A 24,181-nucleotide genomic window follows, 5' to 3' on the forward strand; every position below is an offset into this window, starting at 1 on the left:
ATTCTGCGCTGTCTAGAGGGTCTGTCTTTGAGCGCGACCTGGTGAAGTAACGATGTGATACAGTCTGACAGTTCATGCAAAGCTCTGGAGAGAAGGGAAGTAGAGTTTTGTCGTCATCTAAAATAACATGTGAGGGAGGAGGGAGATTGGGCTGTGCTTCTGCGATGTCGTGTTTGATTATATCTCTTGTTCGTCTAGTCTGTTTCATGTTTACCCATTCCAAGTATTTATTAATATTCTCGTATAAGATGTTTTTTGCTCGTTGTTTTCGTTAAGATTCTCTTCACCATTTTTCAATTTATCAAGAACGATGTGGATGTGTTCCAGGTTGTTCATTAGATTTCCTTTACTTATCATACAGATAATTTGAAGGTCCTGTCTGATATTGGTGAATTTGTGGTTGGACTCTTTCATATGGGATCCCATGGCAGAGAATCTTTTGTATTTTTCAGCATTGATGTGTTCTCGATATCTAATTAAGAAGTTTCTTCCAGATTGTCCCACGTAAGTTTTTTTACACTGAGTACAAGTTAGCTTATAAATATCAGATTCCTGGAATTCGTCATCTTTAAGTTTATTAGCTTTATTGTGACTAAAGAACCTATGTTTCATGTTGTTGTTTGTTGAGAAGGCTACTTTGGTGTTGTGTTTCTTGAATAAGTTGATGATTTTGTAAATCTTCGGGTTATTAAAGGTGAATTTGGCATATCCTTTTTCTTTCTCTGAATGCTGTTTAAATTTAATTTGTTGTTGGTATTTGCATTTAGTAATGATTTTATTGATGAATTTCAAACTGAAACCGTTATGTAGAGCTTGTTGACAAATGAAAGATAGTTTCTTCTTTCTGTCTGTTTCTGTTAGCGGAATCAATCAATCAATACTGATCTGCATTTAGGGCAGTTGCCCAGGTGGCAGATTCCCTATCTGTTGCTTTCCTAGCCTTTTCCGAAATGATTTCAAAGAAATTGGAAATTTATTGAACATCTCCCTTGGTAAGTTATTCCAATCCCTAACTCCCCTTCCTATAAATTAATATTTGCCCCAGTTTGTCCTCTTGAATTCCAACTTTATCTTCATATTGTGATCTTTCCTACTTTTATAGACGCCATTCAAACCTATTCGTCTACTAATGTCATTCCACGCCATCTCTCCGCTGACAGCTCGGAACATACCACTTAGTCGAGTAGCTCTTCTTTCTCTCAATTCTTCCCAACCCAAACATTGCAACATTTTTGTAACGCTACTCTTTTGTCGGAAATCACCCAGAACAAATCGAGCTGCTTTTCTTTGGATTTTTTCCAGTTCTTGAATCAGGTAATCCTGGTGAGGGTCCCATACACTGGAACCATACTCTAGTTGGGGTCTTACCAGAGACTTATATGCACTCTCCTTTACATCCTTACTACAACCCCTAAACACCCTCATAACCATGTGTAGAGATCGGTACCCTTTATTTACAATCCCATTTATGTGATTACCCCAGTGAAGATCTTTCCTTATATTAACACCTAGATACTTACAATGATCCCCAAAAGGAACTTTCACCCCATCAACGCAGTAATTAAAACTGAGAGGACGTTTCCTGTTTGTGAAACTCACAACCTGACTTTTAGCCCCGTTTATCAACATACCATTGCCTACTGTCCATCTCACAATATTTTCGAGGTCACGTTGCAGTTGCTCACAATCTTGTAACTTATTTATCACTCTATAGAGAATAACATCATCCGCAAAAAGCCTTACCTCCGATTCCACTCCTTTACTCATATCATTTATATATATAAGAAAACATAAAGGTCCGATAACACTGCCCTGAGGAACTCCCCTCTCAAGACAAAGCTTCACCTACTCTAACTCTCTGAGATCTATTTTCTAGAAATATAGCAACCCATTCAGTCACTCTTTTGTCTAGTCCAATTGCCAGTAGTCTCCCATGATCCACCCTATCAAATGCTTTAGACAGGTCAATCGCAATACAGTCCATTTGACCTCCAGAATCAAAGATATCTGCTATATCTTGCTGGAATCCTACAAGTTGAGCTTCAGTGGAGTAACCTTTCCTAAAACCGAATTGCCTTCTATCGAACCAGTTATTAATTTCGCAAACATGTCTAATATAATCAGAAAGAATGCCTTCCCAAAGCTTACATACAATGCATGTCAAACTTACTGGCCTGTAATTTTCAGCTTTATGTCTATCACCCTTTCCTTTATACACAGGGGCTACTATAGCAACTCTCCATTCATCTGGTATAGCTCCTCCGACCAAACAATAATCAAATAAGTACTTCAGATATGGTACTATATCCCAACCCATTGTCTTTAGTACATCCCCAGAAATCTGATCAATTCCAGCCGCTTTTCTATTTTTCAACTTTTGTATCTTATTGTAAATGTCATTGTTATCATACGTAAATTTTATTACTTCTTTGGCCTTAGTCTCTTCCTCTATCTCGACATTATCCTTGTAACCAACAATCTTTACATACTGCTGACTGAATACTTCTGCCTTTTGAAGATCCTCACATACACACTCCCCTTGTTCATTAATTATTCCTGGAATGTCCTTCTTGGAACCTGTTTCTGCCTTAAAATACCTATACATACCCTTCCATTTTTCACTAAAATTTGTATGACTGCCAATTATGCTTGCCATCATGTTATCCTTAGCTGCCTTCTTTGCTAGATTCAATTTTCTAGTAAGTTCCTTCAATTTCTCCTTACTTCCACAGCCATTTCTAACGCTATTTCTTTCCAGTCTGCACCTCCTTCTTAGTCTCTTTATTTCTCTATTATAATAAGGTGGGTCTTTACCATTCCTTACCACCCTTAAAGGTACAAACCTGTTTTCGCATTCCTCAACAATTTCTTTAAACCCATCCCAGAGTCTGTTAACATTTTTATTTACCGTTTTCCACCGATCATAGTTACTTTTTAGAAACTGCCTCATACCTGCTTTATCAGCCATATGGTACTGACTAACAGTCCTACTTTTAAGACCTTCCTTTCTATCACATTTATTTTTAACTACCACAAAAACAGCTTCATGATCACTAATACCATCTATTACTTCAGTTTCCCTATAGAGCTCATCTGGTTTTATCAGCACCACATCCAAAATATTTTTCCCTCTGGTTGGTTCCATCACTTTCTGAATCAACTGTCCTTCCCATATTAACTTATTTGCCATTTGTTGGTCATGCTTCCTGTCGTTCGCATTTCCTTCCCAATTGACATCTGGCAAATTCAGATCTCCCGCTACAATCACATTTCTTTCCATGTCGTTTCCCACATAGCTGACTATCCTATCAAATAATTCCGAATCCGCATCAGTGCTACCCTTTCCCGATCTGTACACTCCAAATATATCAAGTTGCCTATTATCTTTAGAAATGAGCCTTACACCTAGAATTTCATGTGTCTCATTTCAAATGCTCTGTTGATGAAACTATAATAAGCAGATTTCTTTTGTGAGATGGGATGTAAATAATCACTTTTGATTGTGGTTGGAGTAAAAGTGGGTTTCCTGTATATTTTGAATTGGAAATGGTTGTCTTTCTGAATTGTTTGGATATCTACAAAATTGAGTATGCCTTTCTCTTCTTCTTCAGCTGTAAATTTTATGTTTGGGGTCTAAATTATTCAAAGGATTTAGGATGCTGTGACTGTCATTGATTTCCTTATTAATTATGGTATAGGTATCATCAACATATCGAAGCCAGAGATCAAGTCCTTTAATGTGGCCTACTATCTAAGGTGTTCCAAATAGTCGAGATATATGTTAGCTAAAATTCCAGGAATCTGGTATTTATAAGCTAACTTGTACTCAGTGTAAAAAAACTTACGTGGGACAATCTGGAAGGAACTTCTTAATTAGATATCAAGAACACGTCAATGCTGAAAAATACAAAAGATTCTCTGTCATGGGATCCCATATGAAAGAGTCCAACCACAAATTCACCAATATCAGACTAGACCTTCAAATTATCTGAATGATAAATAAAGGAAATCTAATGAACAACCTGGAAAACATCCACATCGTTCTTGATAAATTAGAAAACGGTGAAGAGAACCTTAACGAAAACAACGAGCAAAAAACATCTTATACGAGAATATTAATAAATACTTGGAATGGGTAAACATGAAACAGACTAGATGAACAAGAGATATAATCAAACACGACATCGCAGAAGCACAGCCCAATCTCCCTCCTCCCTCACATGTTATTTTAGATGACGACAAAACTCTACTTCCCTTCTCTCCAGAGCTTTGCATGAACTGTCAGACTGTGTCACATCATTACTTCACCAGGTCGCGCTCAAAGACAGACCCTCTAGACAGCGCAGAATAAACATCTTTTCCAAACAAGAATGAGAGGCAAGATGTCCTGTTCTGATGACCTCCCTTTTTTAACAAAGGAGTCTCCAAAGAACTTTTATTTGTGCTTATTGTCCTAATGTTTTTTCTTCTGAATTTTTTCTTTATACAGCTGAAAAGGACCACTAAGTGGTCGAAACATGTCCTGTAAGTGTTAATTTATATTCAATTTTGCCTGAGGCAATAATAAAGTATCGATTAGGTAGTTATTTATACTTACTTCTTGATTATACTCATCGATACGGTCAGGAAATGTACAACTTGTAATAAGATGATAAGTCAGTCAGTCAGTCAGTCAGTCAGTCAGTCAGTCAGGAATGTTATTTTATTTATATATCGGTATAGATAATACTTCAAAACAGGAAATTACTTTGTAGTGGTGAAGTTCACGAGGCGTCTATCAGATGCCGTTGACTCTTGTGTAACAATGACTTAACCTGGGTGTTTGTGCTGTTCCCAACATCCCTGCAACTCACACACCACACATAACACTATCCTCCACCACAATAACACGCAGTTACCTACACATGGCAGATGCTGCCCACCCTCATCGGAGGGTCTGCCTTACAAGGGCTGCACTCGGCTAGAAATTATATTATACCACCATATGAGATAGACTAACACTGGCATGCTGATGTTTTATTACGTTGGTTGTGAATAGTTACTGGAAAAGTATTATCCGCACACTTTATCTTGGTGCATTTGTGTACAGGGGTGAGGAGTAAGGAGGGAGCTGTCCCGGTATCGATAGTGCTGCCTGGTGCTGCCAACTGAATGAAAATGAAATCTGAATCGAATCGAGAATATGATCGATCGATATGAAATTTCTAAACCATTATCATCTTAAGCCAACAACTATGTCACATACACATTATATAACATTATAAAACATTTCTCTATGCGAATCTTGTTCCTAGCATGAATTCTATACTTTGGCTTTGTTCTGTAAACAACAACAGTACTAGTACGTAAAGTGTACGCCAGATGTCGCACAACGATGCTTAAGCGATTCATAGTTTGTGTTTCAAAGGTTGCCAGTACGAATCTCGAAGATCGCCGAGGTCGACCGATTCAGCACTAGCGTGTAAATGCACCAAGATAAAGTGTGCGGATGATATATGGTATTTCCGATCATCAGTCTTGGTAGTTTCCTTGCAATGACAGAAATATACTAGTGTGGTATCTCTCAGATGCTGCGTGGCCACTCCAGGCTTGATAACCCTGTCCTGTGATGGTTTCATGGCCGCCATCCTGTATTGCTTTTTAGGATGACTTTTCTGCATCCTGAATCAGGATCTGATGTTAATTTTCCCCCATCACATCACATTTTCTCAAAAATCCTATATTACGTTTATTTCATCACATGCACTACCGGTAATGCACTTCTTATGTTGTTAGGAAGAGTGGTGCTTTAATTTAGATTTCCATATTCTTTTATTAATTTATTTTATTATTTATTAATTTGATGTCCTCCAGCCATCTTGTAGTCCTGTATTATCATGCTCAGACTGTAGAGCCGGCAACTATGTACAACATAGCTGGCAATGTGCGGTTTTGGCTGAGTGGCGTCATTCTCTCGTTGTGCTTCGCCCACGACAGTCTGAGTTGTGTTTCACTTGCTAGTGAAAAGAGATTTTTGTCTTCATAAGCCTTCTATATGTGAGCGACATACTGTGTAAATATTTTTATTGAACTTACATCTATCAACATGCCATGACGTGGCTGCAAGAACAATCCAGATACATTCTGCTATGTATGTGGAAGTTTCGTGCCGATGAGACAGCGGCTCAATACAACCGAGTTCGTGAGAAAGGTCTACTATGCCTACTTTGGCTTAAAACTTGGAGACCAAGACAAGCCGTGGGCACCACGTAAGGCTTGTAGAACCTGTATAGAGCAGTTACGGCATTGGGTGAACATTAAGCAAACCGCGTTGCCATTCAGTATTCCAATGATGTGGCGAAAACCCCCAGACCACAGTACTCACTGCTACTTCTGTTATGTGAATGTGAAGGGATTTAACAGCAGCAACAAAGGTAACAATGTGTATCCAAGCAATATTCGATCTGCAATTTTACCCATTCCTCATGGCCCTGAATACACCAGTACCACAGCGTCCAGAACATTTACAGGATTGTACCTCTTCTGAATCTGATGTAGAAATAGCGAGCACTAACTCTGACTGTGATTTCTCCCCTGAATGTGTTGAAAAAGAACCGAGACTGTTTGAGCAAAGTGCATTAAATGACTTCGTTTGAGATCTTGGCCTTACAAAGGAATCTGCCTAGTTACTCGGGTCTAGACTTCGTGAAAGGAACATGTTAGCACCAGGGATGACGTACTATTGGTACAGACATCACAAAAAAGAATTTATAACCTTCTTTTCTGAAGAGGGAGCCTTGGTTTATTGCAACAACATTCCGGAGGTTATCTTAAAACTAGGAGCACCACAGTATGACCCTATTGACTGGAGACTTTTCATCGATGCCTTCAAGCGTAGTTTGAAGTGCGTCCTTCTTCACAATGAAAACAAACTTGCATCCATTCCCGTTGCTCATTCAGTTATTATGTGAGAAACATATGGAAATCTCAAAATGCTGTTGTGTAAACTGAATTACCAGTAACACAAGTGGCAAGTGGGTAATGATTTCAAAGTGATAGGTATTCTGTTAGGTTTATAAGGAGGTTACACAAATCACCGCTGCTTTTTGTATGAGTGGGACAGTCGAGCAAGGTTACAACACTGGACTCAAAAGGAATGGTCATGTAGACAATGGATTGTAGGGTCGAAAAACATAAAATAAGAAACTCTTGTACACAAGAGAAAAATACTGTTACCTCTGCTTCATATCAAACTAGGGCTTATGAAGCAATTCGTTAAGGCCCTAAACAATTAAGGTGAATGCTTTCAGTACCTGTGTCATCGATTCCCAGGCTTCAGTAATTTCAAAATCAAGGAAGATATTTTCACAGGTCCAAATATCAGAAAACTTCTTTCTGATGCTAATTTTGAAGACGTTATGTGCGCTGCAGAGCGATCGGCACGGACAGCATTCCGGAATGTGGTCAAAAACTTTCTTGGAAACACAAAGGATTCAAACTACAAACAAATGATGGATAGATTACTTGTTTCTTTCCAAGATTTAGGCTGCAAAATGAGCTTGAAAGTGCACATGTTACATTCACATCTGGACTATTTCCCTAAGAACCTAGGAATGCTGAGCGAAGAACAAGGAGAAAGATTTCATCAGGATCTACAGGAAATGGAACACAATATCAAGGGAAATGGAAGAAAAACATGCTGGCAGATTACTGCTGGTTACTAAAGAGAGAAGGTCCAACTACTCCTCACACATGAAAAGCAAGGCGAAGACATTTCTTTTACTAAGGTAGGACATTATAAAATTGAAACCGTAGACTTACCATTCTCAGTACATTATGAGGCTTAATGCATGGTAAATTTTGGTCCATTTGGCTATGTTTTTCTACAGATCTGTTAACACAATACACTACATATCTTGTTCATAAGTAAACCGGTGTAAGATAGGAGTGTTCAGATGGGTGAAAATAATGAGAAAGAAGCGTTCTTTACATGTGATAATAGTAATCTTGCATGTGCACGTGCTGCATATTTATTAAATTTTTATTTTGAATTTGCACAAAAACCTGATGTGATAGGGGAAAACTGACTTCAGTTCTGGAATCAGCATGCCCGAAATACGAAAAAACCTTTTCTGCTGGGAATTGTAAAATAACAGTGCAGCGAATGGTGTGAAAAACACCAGACAACCAAAATATGGAAACATTTGCACAGGGGGCCATGAAAATATCAAGTATTATTGCAGTTCACACTCTTTCTAAAACAAATGGTAATAGAAGCCTTTTATTTTGGACCAGTGGGTTATTAAACATTATTTTTAGGTCACACTCTTAGATAATGAATTTGAGGTTAAACTCGACCGTGTGCGACTGACTTTGGCCACCATTTTCAAACTTCGATTCCACCAACTCAAATGATCGACTAGATCGAGTTGAAATTTTCCAGCTACTCATTCCTGGTTGCCAGCGTTTTGCCCCTGTGTGCTAAGTTGGACTCATCAGTTGGTACTTAGCACACCCCCCAAGACGCATGGCCAATAACGGACCATTTATGTTGGTATTATAAATTTACTCATTCGGGACAAATATTTCAGGTTCCCTATGGGAATCAACATCTATATCATCGAGTTGAAACTCAAATGTGTGATTTTCAACATCCGCGCTACGTCTTCACACTTAAAGATGCAGGTGCCAGTCCACTTTCGGATAGATTTTAATTTTGTCTTCATTAGTAAGGAATTTCATGACCTTTTCTGAATCCATAACTAGGTTGTCACAAGGCAAATATGCACCACGTTAGTCAACTTCACCCTACCCTTCACCGTGCCACTCAACACAAAATAAATTTCTAATTTCTGAATGGAGTGTGAAATACAAGCACACACAGGCTCACTGTGTTATTCAGCAATCTCGCTGCTAACCTGCAAGCAAAACTGAACACTCCTGCGGCTGACAGCTTGCTTCCCGAAGGTGCAACTTATCCTGTGAAGTTCAGGAATTCAAGGCCTCTTCCGCTATCATGCAACTGTAGTGAAGGCACTTTCTTACTCGAGTTGGAAATCATGTTCCTTTCACGAGAGATGAAAAATAACATTTTTAGGGCTATGAAAAATGTGATCGTATAAAGCGGTAACAACGAAAATTCATGACATGATAAGTGAGGTATTTTTATATAGATTTAATATGATGAGCATCGGGACTTCAAATTTACGACATGTTAAGCAGGAAAACGTGTTAAAGAGGAACGCACTAACAAAGTTTCACTGTGTTAAAAATTAATCTGTGAGCTGATAGCTTCAACATCTTTGTCTTATAGCTTGCTGCATGTTAAAATATGTCAAAAACAAATACCATAAAGCTTCCATGTGGTGACTGGTGCTACAGATATGCCACAGTGGAACACATCCTGATCCCTTGCGAGTGCCATGGCTGCTACAAATCCTCCATAGCTCCATCCCCACACAGCAACACGTCGTTTGTCAACAAAGTGCAAAGAATCTCTCAGGTACCTGCAAAATAAAAGGAAAATGTGTTTTGTTGAAAACACATACAATTTTATGTGAACTAGTTTTTAATCTATGTATCATTCATTTTGTTAAGACTGCGTAACACAATGAAATACACATAAAAATTCAGTGATTATAAATTCTATCAGTGGCATCTCGTGCCCTTAAATTTATCCAGGGCTAATCTTTCTTGAGAATATTTACCTTTTTAAATGGAGAATGAAACTAAATGTCTCTCAAATGAGGAAAACAAGACTGTTAAGGTAAATAATTGAAAGTAGAGCAGGGTAGACTTAACAGCAGCTAGTTTTGGCTAGCCTTGTAGATCTTTATTTGGGAGGCAGGAGGACTGAGCCTCACCATCAGCTGTCCTGAGAATGGTTTCCCATGATTTTCCATTCTCCTGCTCTAAGACAAATGCTGGGACAGAACCTTTTATAGGAACTCCTGCAGACAGTATATGCCATCTTCTCATTCCTACAAAAAGCACTCAATGAAGAACTATTTTATGAGATGATTTTGTCTGTTATACAGGGGACAGTGTCAGGGAGAGTCAGTCACATTCATACTGACATCAGAGAATGTTTTCGGCTATTCCAGAAATGGCAAGACAAAGACAAATCACGAGATGGAAGGCATGGCATGCATGAAGTCGAAAATTTAACTTGCACATATGTTTTAAGTACAGTTGCACAATGACTTGCCCATATTTGGTTCAAATAAGATTTCAGTAGAGATTGGGAGAGTTACTTGAAAACAGTGATGGCAAATCCAGACACTGAAGGCAGCAGATAGCTTGAAACCACAGATTCAGCAAGAGATGGGGTAAGTGCCCATTACATAACTTCATATTTGTTTTGCACAAAATGACTTTGTAAATAAAATATGTAGGTCTATCTTGAAGTTCCAAATTAGAGAACAAAACACTAAAAGTAGATTTCTATAGCACATTAATATACTGTAACATTCACTTTAAACCAAGTCATAGAAAGATAGGAACATGGAGAGGAACATACCTGTCACTTGTTAATCAACAGTTTAACCCTTACTCATCATTATAAATGTGTTCATTTCAGTTGTATGGAGGTAACGATGACATATGGTGTGGCATATGCTTCAACAGTTCTTTTTTGTTGATATCCCAGAATAAATAAAATGATTTCATTCCTTCTCATTCTGTTGTTACATGAAATTCTATGAATGGTTCAGAGATGGTGACATGCATTTAAATGGACTCGATACTGGACTCAAGCAGTACTTATTTCTAGGCACAGGACTCAGCTCTACTTGACTCCATTGCTAGCCCATCACTAATGCCAACAATTATGACATGAAGTGTGAGTAACTTTCCCTGTGCTTCAAAAATCAGCTAACTTGAAGCTGCAAACTTGAGATTGTTAATCAGTCACTCTACCTCTGATCTCCCAAGACAGTTACAACAATGACGAATGAGCCATGTTACAAAGACCTTTAATGATTAAAATTCATCATGGCACATACGATCCATTAAAGGAGCAGTCCAGCCTAAAATCACTTGTCAATATGACTGTCTAAAGACTGGAAGAAAACATTATAAGAATGCTGGTTTTTGTCGGGACTTGTACCGATGTCTCCAGTTTTACATTAGAATGATAACCACCACCACATTTGATGCCATTACAAAAAGTGAAAATGCAGAGTTTAAAAATGTATGCGTGATGTCACATACTTCACTCAATGTCAGCCTTAAACGTAAACTGAAAATGCAGAGTTTAAAAATTTATGCGTGATGTCACATACTTCACTCAATGTCAGCCTTAAACATAGAGGAGGCATTAAATTGTATGCTCAAATGTTAAGACACACTGGTAAAACACAACTGGATTCATTATATTATCATCATTGACTCATCTTTCTAAATAAACAGCAATTTAAGTTAGTAGAACATTCTCAGCAGCCCTACACCCTCGATAAATTCCATCATGATTAGGGAAGTTGTAACTTGCCTGATTCACTGCATGTTGTGGTATAACAACACAATTTTTGTGATCAGTTCCACTCCATGAATTAATCCAATTTAGAAAATGTATATATGATGAATCTTCATGTTTTAGAAACTGGGATATCCCAGGTTAAGAGACTCATCTTTTACACTAGTTTGTTTTTAAAACTAAGTTGTGTTGTGTTATATTAAGCATCTCTGTATCAATAATTAGGTTATCAAATGAATGAACAACAATTATACACCACTTTAATTGATTTATAGTTTGGAACTCATGACAAAATACACTTTGGATATCAGTTGGCATTAGATACAACTTTCTCATTTACGTTATGAAATACTATTGCTTCTGCCTAATACAATTCCTCTACAGAATGGCAGTCCCTCATCGTTATCTGACTATATAAAGTTCTTGTTGGATTTGAAACAATATGGTTTCAGTTCACCCGTATTCGTATTGACATTCTGTACGTGTTTCAGAGGTCAGGACCAAGAGGTTTCACTGAATGAAGATTCACAGTTTGAATCTTAGTCCCTGATGGACCGGGCGAGTTGGCCGTGCGTGTAGAGGCGCGCAGCTGTGAGCTTGCATCCGGGAGATAGTAGGTTCGAATCCCACTATCGGCAGCCCTGAAGATGGTTTTCCGTGGTTTCCCATTTTCACACCAGGCAAATGCTGGGGCTGTACCTTAATTAAGGCCACGGCCGCTTCCTTCCAACTCCTAGACCTTTCCTATCCCATCGTCGCCATAAGACCTACCTGTGTCGGTGCGGCGTAAAGCCCCTAGCAAAAAAAAAAAAGTCCCTGATGGTATTTATTCAGGGAATGGTTTTTAAGACTTCCTGGAACCTATCCCAATATCCTACGCAGATATTTCCTAACACACACATAATCACAAAACCCACAATAAAACTGGTTGTCATTTTCTACAGCAACATGTACTTACGGCTGGTTATCAATTAATGATATGTCAGAAACTTCGGAGCTATCTACAGCAACTGAACCATTATACATTTTCCTCTTATAAATACTAAATACTTTCTTGTCAGTCAAAGGATAATTCATAAAGAATTTCCTAACCAGGAAAAATAGGTAAAGTGAAGAAATTTGCTTTTACTGCTGCCTGGAATGTAAATAAATGTTCATAATGAACTCACTTTTAATATCCATTATATTCAAATACAAGTGTATGAAATAATAACTAATGGCATTGGACAACACTGAGGCATCTTGCAACTATCACTGATTTATTTAAGAACAGCAGTAATTTTGCAGCACACATGCTGCTGCTTGGTGATGAGTTAGCAGTTAGTAGAAGTGATGTCACCACATTCGACACTTAACTCAACAAGTTTAAGGAAATTGCAGAAACTGGTAATTTTACCAACACGAGACTGATGTTTTTTGAGCACCTTCAAATACCACTGGACTGAGCCAGGATCTCCAGAATGCACAATTGGATTAAAGGAGTAAAGGAGTGGAATCAGAGGTAAGGCTTTTTGTGGATGATGTTATTCTGTATAGAGTAATAAATAATTTAAAAGATTGTGAGCAACTGCAATGTGACCTCGATAATGTTGTGAGATGGACAGCAGGCAATGGTATGTTGATAAATGGGGTTAAAAGTCAGGTTGTGAGTTTCACAAATAGAAAAAGTCCTCTCAGTTTTAATTACTGTTGATGGGGTGAAAGTTCCTGTTGGGAATCATTGTAAGTATCTAGGTGTTAATATAAGAAAAGACCTTCATTGGGGTAATCACATAAATGGGATTGTAAATAAAGGGTACAGATCTCTGCACATGGTTATGAGGGTGTTTAGGGGTTGTAGTAAGGATGTAAAGGAGAGGGCATATAAGTCTCTGGTAAGACCCCAACTAGAGTATGGTTCCAGTGTATGGGACCCTCACCAGGATTACCTGATTCAAGAATTGGAAAAAATCCAAAGAAAAGCAGCTCAATTTGTTCTGGGTGATTTTCAACAAAAGAGTAGCATTACAAAAATGTTGCAAAGTTTGGGTTGGGAAGAACTGAGGGAAAGAAGAAGAGCTGCTCGACTAAGTGGTATGTTACACGTAATAAATATCATTTTTGGTCCGTATTGATGATATTTGATTGAAATAATAACATTAAGTTATTTATTAGACCACCTAATCAATACAAAATCGTCTTGGATGATTTACATAAATTTGTTAGCTAATAGTGGTACATGTTTCGCCTTCCCTGAAGGCATCATCAGCCATAGTCTTAACCTTAAATTAAAAATAAGCGTCTAAATAACATGTAGTAATGAAATGAATTTTAAAATCTTGAAGAGATTTGAAGTAAAATAACATTAAAAATAACAATGATGGTTTGAAAATACAATGTGATGAGATATAATAGTGGAAGTATTAACAAAATTAACATTAGAAGGCTGCTAAAATAAGTACAATGGATAAAACAACAGATTGTTATACAACAAGTATTAAGATTGCAAAAAATTAAAGTTGATAGTCTGGCGGTTATAATTAGACGATGGCGAAAAATCGTATATAATCCAAGTAAAGAAGAGAGAATAAAAGTCAAAGTTAGTCGAGAGATCCGAAGTTAATCATGATCTTGAAGATAAAAGACGAAAGTCAGATGCATATGGTGAAGTTGTAGAACACGTTGAGGATATGAAGTTGGTGAATAGAAGTTGAAGAATAGTTTCAAATAGGATCACTATGGACCATCTCAAAATTTGAAGTGATGTTCAAATGTTGTAAATTGTGAGTTTGTAGATATTCTAGTTGAAAAAGCATATAAAAGTGGAATCTGTAAAAGGAAGCAAGAAACGTAGAGTTAATTGTGTGAAAAGATATTTGAAAATATTGAAGTAGAATCGTGTGTACTTACCATTTGACGGTGACAAAGATAGTTGTAACATTATGAGTTAGAAGTATTTGCAACAGTAGACTTCTTGCTACGTGTGTTATAACTGAAGTTTTGTGCTGGAGGGGGATCTGTTTGCGTTGACGTAACTATTGGAGGGGGGCTGCTATTGGTGGGAGGGAAGGAAGAGAGTGTATTACTGCGCGTGTTGTAGCGGTGTAAGGCTATTGGAGGGAGCGATGTTACGGTGGGTGTGGCTATGGGTTTATTGGTTGTATTTGAATTAGAGGTACTAGCGGCGGGGGGAAGGGAGGGGGGTATATTAGCTGTAGGGGAGGTGGGAACTCTAATTGATGTGAGGTTGAAGATTTTTAAGAATTTGTTGGTGAGGGAAGTTGATTCTCGTAATAAAATAAGAATCTGTTCATACAAGGGGCTTTTTTTATCAATAGTGTCATTTAGATTCTTATCTTTATTAAAATGTTGGTCGAGGAAAATAAATAAGTTTTCATATTCTGTCATGAGTTTGCTTTTATCGACTCTTTTTAGGATATGGAGGTCTTGTTCTATTGTGGTGAATTTATGCCCGGTGTCCGTCATATGGTTGGCCATTGCGGAGAATTTGTTGTGTCTTTGGGCATTGTAATGCTCGGCGTATCTGGTAGAGAAGCTGCGGCCAGTTTGGCCAACATAAGAAAAATTACATGTAGAGCATTTCAATCTGTATATTCCTGATCCAGAGTAACTATTGTCTGTGATGTTAATAGAGTTGTGATTGAAGAATAAATTACGATTAGTGTTTTTTGTTGTGTAGGCTATTTTTATTCCGTGCTTCATTAATGAATTGGTTATCGGGTAAATGCTATGGTTAGTGAACGTGAATTTAGCATATTTTGGTTTGACGGGTTTCAATGGAGTTAAATTGGTAGCTAGTTTCAGTTTGGTTTTATTGATGATTTTATCAATCATACTCGTGTTAAATCCATTGAATTTAGCTATTTCCTTGATGAATAGTAATTCTTTCTTTAAATTAATAGAGGACATAGGGATCTTTAATGCTCTATATATTAAACTGTGATAAGTGGCTTTTTTATGTGAGTTGGGATGTAAAGAATCATTTTTTATGGTTGTTGGAGAAAAGGTGGGTTTTCTGTATATTTGGAAGTCGAATTTGTTCAATGCTCGTGTGATTTTGATATCTAAGAAGTTCAAAGAGTTATTGAACTCATCTTCTTTAGTGAATTTAATATTATTATCTAAGTTGTTGAGAAATGATAGTATGTTATTGCTGTTGTTGATTTGTTTATCAATGATAGCTATGGTATCATCAACATAGCGATGCCAAAGACAGAGTCCGTTGATGTTATTAATAATCTTACTATGTTCGAGATTATCTAAGTATATATCAGCTAGTATTCCAGATAACGGGTCTCCCATCGCTAGACCTTCTTGTTTGTAAATTTTCTTATTGAAGGTAAAATATTTGTTGTCTAAAACGAAATTAAGTAATTTTAACCATTCATCAATTTAGATTTTACTCAATGTGCTATGTTTCAACAGATTGTTTTTTATGATGTTAATAGTATTGTTGATAGGGATATTAGTATACATGTTGGTGATGTCAAAAGAACATAAAACGTGGTTTGGTTGTAGACTGAACTTATTTAGGGAATTACAAAGTTCGATCGAGTTCTTTATGGGGTTGGAGTTGTGAAATTTGAAGTGTTTTTTTAGGAATTTGTGTAGGAATTGAGAGGTTTTATAGGTAGGACTATTGATACTATTAATTATAGGCTGAATGGGGACATCATTTTTATGAATTTTGGGCAGTGATCTGACTGTAGGTAATTTTGGGTTCATTACAGTTAATTTCTGATAATCTTGATCATTTAAAATGAAGTTAGAATTTTTAAGAAGGTTCTTTAAGTTACGCTGTATTTTGTTTGTTGGATCTTTGTTAATTAAGGTATAGGTATTGTCTGAAAAAAAAGTTTCAGTTTTATTGATGTAATCTTGTTTGTTCATTATTACTATGGTGTTGCCCTTATCTGCTTTTGTAATTATTATGTTGTTGTTATGGATTTTGGATTTCAGGTTTAGAATTTGTTTCGAGACGTTGTAGTTATTATTAGATGTTATCTCATTAATCAAAGTTGGGAGTTTCTTTTTTACTTCATATTGAACATCATTCTGTTTATCAATTGGGATTTGTTTATCGATATTAGTTTCGGTTCAGCGATGGTAGTGATGATGTCTTCTGCCTTTTTGTGATTAGGCCAATTATGTTTGATGCCTTTATCTAATAGATTTAATTCTTGGTTAGAGAAGGTTGCATTAGATAGTTGATTGTAGTGGGAATGTTAGTCAAATGGGAAGGGGACACTTTGTTGTTTGTATTTTGGTCAGGAGTTTTACGTTTGTTTTCTTGAAGACAAAGTAATTTATGGTTTAGGGTTTTCTGTTTCTTGTCTAATACGTAAGATAGTTTGAGGTCAGTGTACCTTAAAAATGAGCTCCATTCAAGTGGGGGTAATTTCTGAGAGATGGTCAAATGAGTCCTATATAATTGTAAATTTAGTAGAGATTTCTTCTTGTATAATAGTTTAATTTCATTTTTCAACCATATGTTGTTTACTTTCTTTTGAGTGGCATTAGATTTTGAATAGGGATGACTTTTTCTTTGTAAAGATTTGAGAAATTTAGGTACCAACTCTAATTTCAAGCAATATTTAAGAAACTTGATATCTCTAGAAATCTTGCCTATTTTAATTTTTAGGTTCAAGTACTTGTTAGGTCTTACTATTGCCTGGTTGGCATTGACATTACACGTAATAAATATCATTTTTGGTCTGTTGTTTTATCCATTGTACTTATTTTAGCAGCCTTCTAATGTTAATTTTGTTAATACTTCCACTATTATATCTCATTACATTGTATTTTCAAACCATCATTGTTATTTTTAATGTTATTTTACTTCAAATCTCTTCAAGATTTTAAAATTCATTTCATTACTACATGTTATTTAGATGCTTATTTTTAATTTAAGGTTGAGACTATGGCTGATGATGCCTTCAGGGAAGGCGAAACATGTACCACTATTAGCTAACAAATTTATGTAAATCATCCAAGACGATTTTGTATTGATTAGGTGGTCTAATAAATAACTTAATGTTATTATTTCAATAAGTGGTATGTTCCGAGCTGTCAGCGGAGAGATGGCGTGGAATGACATTAGTAGACGAATAAGTTTGAGTGGCATTTATAAAAGTAGGAAAGATCACAATGTGAAGATAAAGTTGGAATTCAAGAGGACAAACTGGGGCAAATATTCATTTATAGGAAGGGGAGTTAGGGATTGGAATAACTTACCAAGGGAGACGTTCAATAAATTTCCAATTTCTTTGAAATCGTTTAGGAAAAGGCTAGGAAAACAACAGACAGGGAATCTGCCACCTGGGCAACTGCCCTAAATGCAGATCAGTATTGATTGATTGATTATGTGGAAAATACAGTTGTATTTCTTTATTCAAGGTCTCTATTTGTTATTTATTTTCTTTCTATCATTAAACTCTGGACTTCTCATTTAAGGGCTTTCAGTTGCCAAGTGACTTTTGCCCAAACAAACAGACTATAGGTAATTATAATAATAATGTTATTGACTTTAATGTAGAACTAACTACTTTTAAAGTTTTCAGAGATGTTGAAGTGTCAGAATTTTGTCCGATATGAGTCATTTTATTTATTAGTAAATCTACTGGCATGAAACTAAAGTACCACCGGATTGAGCCAGGATTGAACCTGCCAACTTGGACTCAGAAATCCAGCGCTCTATCCATCTGAACCACTCAGCCTGGCTGTAGACAATGATTAGAATGTTGTATGTTCTGCATGATGACATTATCAGCCATACTGCTTGTCTTTCTTGGTGGTGGTGAGTGTTGTTTTAAGGTGAGGTATACAAGATAATCACCCCCTCTTAACTCTAATCACTGAGTAAGTGGCTGTGTGGTTTGGGTTATGTAGCTATCAACTTACATTCGAGAGATGGCAGGTTCGAACCCCACTGTCGGCAGCCTTGAATCATCATCATCATCATCATCATCCTTCTTTTGATCACGCAGATAACACATTTTCCTTTTTTGTAGTTTTTCTTTTGGTATTCCCATTACTCTGCAGATGAGACCCAGCATGAAATCTAATCTTGTTATCATAGGATTATCTCTGAAGGCACTGTACATGATAAAGGTGTTGAATGCACTGATGACCAAGACACTGTAGAAAATAGCCATTGGCACCTGTCATGTGTGCCATCCAGGACAACTGACCACACATTTTTCATCCAAGGTGTCTACACCTCCTTCGTTACAGTTAAAGAGTACATTGTGATTTGAGACTTATTAGACTCATTATCAATTGTAGTCATAATACATCAAAGACAAGAGAATTACAGCTCACTTCTTCATCAGGACTTCTCACACCAAAGTAATTTCTTTGGTAAATGCAAATAGAAACAATCCTACTTCTCCTGACTTTGAAGGCAAATATTCCTGTGGAATTTATTCCTTTTAAGAGTTCCTATGTATGTTAGATTCTTGTCTTCCAGACATTTCACAACTTCTATCGATCCAAACCAGTTGTATGCAGTTAACATTTCTGTTAGATCCATATAGGAGGCACTGAGTTGAAGTACTGCTTGAATAGGTTTCAGACATTGTTCTTTCACATTAAATGTTGACCTGTCTGAGTATTTATCACAGTAGATGTATCTGCTGTAGAAACAACTGTTACTAACATCAGTACGGAATCTCAATTTTAGCCCACTTTTGCATAGCTTACTGAGCATATACATCTTGAATCTACACACACTCACTCTCTCCCCCTCCCCTTTGAAGCTGACCACCATCTCATCAATACATGTAGAGGACCCAACAATGAATGCACTGAGAAAATTTCTGACAAATGTGTCAAGTACCTTCACTTATGTCATCAGGGTTATTAAATTTTAGGTTTGAAAAAAAGTTTAAAATCTATTATTACTAACCATGCAATAGAATATTACCCTCCCAGTACCATCTGTCTCAAGGACTGACTTTGTATTTTTATGATTGATTTTGAAAGCTGTAGAGTAAAATAACAAACCTATGAAGGCTTTCAGCTATATCACATCCACATTTCTCAAGTCTGTTGTGACAAGAATATCATCCTTTATGAGAAGATTCCATATGGATATCACATCAGCTTCATTACCAATTTGAGATGAAGATGGAATTCTCAAAATATTGTGTTTCAGTGTCTGAGACTGCTTGGGGATGCAGAGTTTTGATGACTATTTATATTCCTTTTTCCTGAACCTAATAAGAATGTGGCTGAATTACATCATCATTATTTTTGGTAGAAGATTCACTTATACCACCTGCTTCTATATCATTCACTGCACTAGCTACCAATTCCTCACTATTTTCAGTATTTTTAGAGTCCAAATTATGATCACTATGAATAGCAGTATTGCTCCATCCCTATCATCCTCATTAAGCTACTTCTGCACAATTATCTTGGTAAAGCTTTCACTTGTAACGCATGTTCTGGAAGTATCCACAGTAGTCTTATTTATGGCACTGGTTCCTGCAGGACTATTCATATCATAAGCCCCCTTCATGAAGAGTTATTTTTCACTGAAACCATTCACTTCATAATCACTAATAATGTAAACAATGAGATCCAGTCTCATTGGTTGCTTGCAAGAGGTGAATCATGACTGATCACTGACACTGTTCACTTCATACCCACTGATAACGTTAACACCAAGGTCTGGTCTCACAGGCCACTTCCAGAAGATCAGTTATGACTGTATGTAAACTTGAACTGTTACAGTCACACTACAGCGGAAAAGTTATTAACAGAACTCAGCTATAAAGTAGCTAGCAGCACAAATTATTGCAATACAGTAGCAGTCTTGGTGATCGGACTTCAGTACTTGAGAGTTAACGTATACAAATACTATGCTAAACATGAGATAAAATGTCTGTTTTGCCCCTTGGCAGAATATTCAATGTATTGGCCTTCCTTTCCGGGGGCCTTGAGTTTGATTCCCAGACAGATCAAGGATTTAAAAATGAATATGGTTAATTACTCTAGCTTGGAGACTGAGTATTTATGATTGTCTTAGTACACACTTCTCTTCATCTACATACAACACTACCAACTACCATAAAAGCATAAAATCGGGAATACATCCCTCCACAGAGTGTTGGCATCCGGAAGGGTATCCATCTGCAGAACTCGAGCAAATTCTCATCAAGTGCCAACCCCAATGCATTTGGAAAAAGACCAGGTAGAAGAAAAAGAAAAAATAAGATACATTCATTAAAAGTAAAGGATGATACAGTATTACTTGCTGATGTACAGTAAGTGAAATTGTGAGATAACAATGACTTTCTATGAAACTGATAAGAAAGAACTAATTCTAGAGACATTATTACAATGTGGTAATAATAATTTCGTGTGGCTATTTCTAGCCGAGTGCAGCCCTTGTAAGGTAGACCCTCCGATGAGGGTGGGCGGCATCTGCCATGTGTAGGTAACTGCGTGTTATTGTGGTGGAGGATAGTGTTATGTGTGGTGTGTGAGTTGCAGGGATGTTGGGGACAGCACAAACACCCAGCCCCCGGGCTATTGGAATTAACCAATGAGGGTTAAAATCCCTGACCCGGCCGGGAATTGAACCCGGGACCCTCTGAACCGAAGGCCAGGACGCTGACCATTCAGCCAACGAGTCGGACACTACAGTGTCGTAAGATAGCATAAAGTCATGAGATCCAAAATTTGTATTGCTTGTTTTCAAAGTCATTCCAGGTGTGCATTTTGCAATTTAAATCCTACACTAAGAGAATAAATACCACATGGGACTCACAACTGAAATTAATAAGTGGCAAAATAAGAAGGATGTTGGTATTGTCATGATATGTCACTGAATGGCAAAATTCTTAAATATATCATCAAGTCTCAATTTTGTGCAAAGAACTTTATCTTATGATATTTAAGAAAGGAGAACAATTGACACTGCGTAGTTGTACTGCAAGTAGATTCAGGAGAATTGTACACCATATTAATATAAAACTTTGTTTCTTTACACTGAGCACTACCATAACAATTATTTTAAATATCTTGAAATAAAAAAATACCTAAGAAGGAAGCGAGTTAATTGAGCTTTCTTGATTATATTTGCTTCTATACTCCCTAGATACACCTCATATTATAGGTATTTAGAAAGAGCATACATATATTACAACTTACTCAGTTACTTCAAGTTGGTCGGCCACTTCTACAGAGCCCAACCTCATATATACTTCATGTAGCAGTTGATAGCCTTGACCACCGGAACCTCTTCCATCAATCTGCGCAACAATGAAGTCCCTGTTTCCAGCTAGAAATGTACTCCAGTCTAGCTTCCAACGCTCTGTCACCAGCTGCGTGCCAGGTCCTCCGTACCTATTAAAGTGAAACGAGTTTTATCAGTAAGTGGTGTATAAAGATGACCCAGAATGTATTTGTCCATATTCACTCATAATGTATTACTATAACATACAAAAAATACAGCAAACCCTATTCATCCAAACTTATGCTTACTAAAACCACATTTTAATGAAGCTTTTCTTTATTGCAGCATCCACATATTATATAATCTGGACTCTTGTAATGAAAATATCCAATAAACATAACCTACATAATTGTTTACAGATAATACCAGGTGAGCAGATTATGTGTTGAACAAGCGCCAGTCCACCTGCTACATAGGCCAAGGCTACATCCGACTAGCCAGGAGTCCTGAAGAGTGTGGGAACTGTGAGTACATTATCAGTGTGAGCTAAACAGATGCTGAAATTGCACATGAACAATAGTGTGCTAAGAAAGCTATGGCTAGTAATTATTATAATAGGCCTAAGTACTCTATTCCACAATGAGTGTTTGTTTACGATTCTTACATCTATATATATAAAATTGGATGTTGGTATGTTTGAAGCTAATAGACTCAAAAACTACTGGACTGATTTTGTTGAAATTTTCACAGTTTGTTCTTATTACATTTGAAAGGCATTATGAAGGGGTTTGAATGAAATTTGATTGGTAGTTCGGCACTAAGGGGTGAAAAATAAAACAGGGGAAGAAAATAAAGTAGGGGAAGATAAGCAAACTGCAAGACAAGTCCAATCAGCGGGTTGCCTACCCAACAGTATGTGAAGATTATGATGTGTTCCTCAGAACTTATTTCTGCTTTTATCAAATATTGTGGGTGCAGGACACCCCTCCCAGCCCAAGGGGAGAGGATAAAATGTGAAAGTAATCGAAAATGACCGATATTAGTGTCATAACCATAGTTTTCGGAATCACTGAGATGAACTATGACACTCAAAATGCTGTTTAAGTCAAGTTCATCCCGAATAGCACCCCTAGGGGTGGGGTTGAAAGGGGGGGTAAAATATGAATGTAGAATCCATAGTTTCCGGGGTCGCTGAGATGAATAACATGAGTTCAAAAATGGCTCCCAAATCACTTATGAAACTCCATTCTAAGAGTAATGTCCCTAGAGGCCATGACGAGTCCACATCTTGAAGAATGTTTTGTTGTGTACAGGTCGATGTGTGTGAGCAATTGAATGTAGTATAGTATTAGCACCGTAAGTAGAATCAAGTGTTTGATAAGTTTAACTGCAGTTTATAATTGTAGCATAACTATTCTTATTAGACAATATCTTGCTTGCTTTTTCTGTCTGCAAGTAGTTGCAATAAAAATCTGTATACTGACTGGAGGGTAATTGGGAATTAAAACGAGACTATGGAATGAGTATGTGGGAAAGTGGGTGAGAGATTTGTTGATACTAGGGCCGATTCCTAGGCCTTTCCTATCCCATCGTCGCCATAAGACCTACCTCTGTCGGTGCGACATAAAAGCAAAATAGCAAAAAAACTTGGTATTTGGAAAGTCCTTTAAAAATACAGGAACACGTACTTTTTCCTTTCGGAAAAGGCACTTAACAGGGTTGAAAAGAAGTGATAAAAGAAGTGAATAATTTTTAATGAGGATGCTTATATCTCACAAACTGATGATGTTACAGACGCGAAAATTAGCATTTGGAATCTCCTTTAAAAGTAAAGGAACATGTATTTCCTTTTGTTTTTGGAAAATGGGAAGGACTGATAAAGGGGTTAAATTCTTTTTATGGGGATTCTTATAGCCTATCTCAAAAACTGAAAATGTTACGACATGGAGATAGATATTTAGAATCTACTTTAAAAATAAACATTTTTTTTTTTTCGATTTGAGAGAAGACTGTTTCTCATATATACCATTCTATGTTGCATGGTCATCTTAGCCCCAAAAGGCAATAACACAAACGTGGTTTACAAAGCGTTTCCTGGGTAAATGAAACTCAATTTGTCGGTGAATGTTTATACTTTAGGGATTTTCAGATAATGTCTTAGTACAGTACCGAGGAACGATTACTTTTATTATTTTACGAAATTCACGCAAGCAAAGCCACGGGTCCAGCTAGTATACTGTATACAGAATTGACTCACACCGTCAAGAGATTATTTGAAGAAAAACTCCCTGATAATCAAGTTCCAAGTCATACTGTGATTCATAAATTAGGTAACAAATTTCAGGAAACAGGGAGTGTTTGAGATAAGAAGCGAATGATATAGATGTTTATTCCCATGGGGAATCTAAAATATTTGTTCCGAATGAGTAAATTTATAATACCAATATAAATGGCCCGTTATTGAACATTATAAATTTGCTAGGTACCACAACTGATGAGCCCAACCTAGCACACGGGGGCGAAACGCTGGCAACCAGGAATGAGTT

General features: G+C 36.9%; 1 protein-coding gene across 1 annotated transcript in view; it reads right to left on the reverse strand.

Moving 5' to 3' along the window:
• Positions 1-24,181, reverse strand: part of Dpp10 (Dipeptidyl peptidase 10) — a 355,670-nt gene that overhangs the window by 13,318 nt on the left and 318,171 nt on the right. The window contains exons 13-14 of the mRNA XM_068226855.1: positions 21,611-21,805; positions 9,328-9,485 (exon numbers count right to left, since the gene is read on the reverse strand). Of these exons, the coding sequence (XP_068082956.1) occupies positions 9,328-9,485; positions 21,611-21,805 (353 nt within the window). The remainder of the gene's footprint in view (positions 1-9,327; positions 9,486-21,610; positions 21,806-24,181) is intronic.

Source organism: Anabrus simplex, chromosome 3 (genome assembly GCF_040414725.1).
Source record: "Anabrus simplex isolate iqAnaSimp1 chromosome 3, ASM4041472v1, whole genome shotgun sequence".
NCBI lineage: Eukaryota > Metazoa > Arthropoda > Insecta > Orthoptera > Tettigoniidae > Anabrus > Anabrus simplex.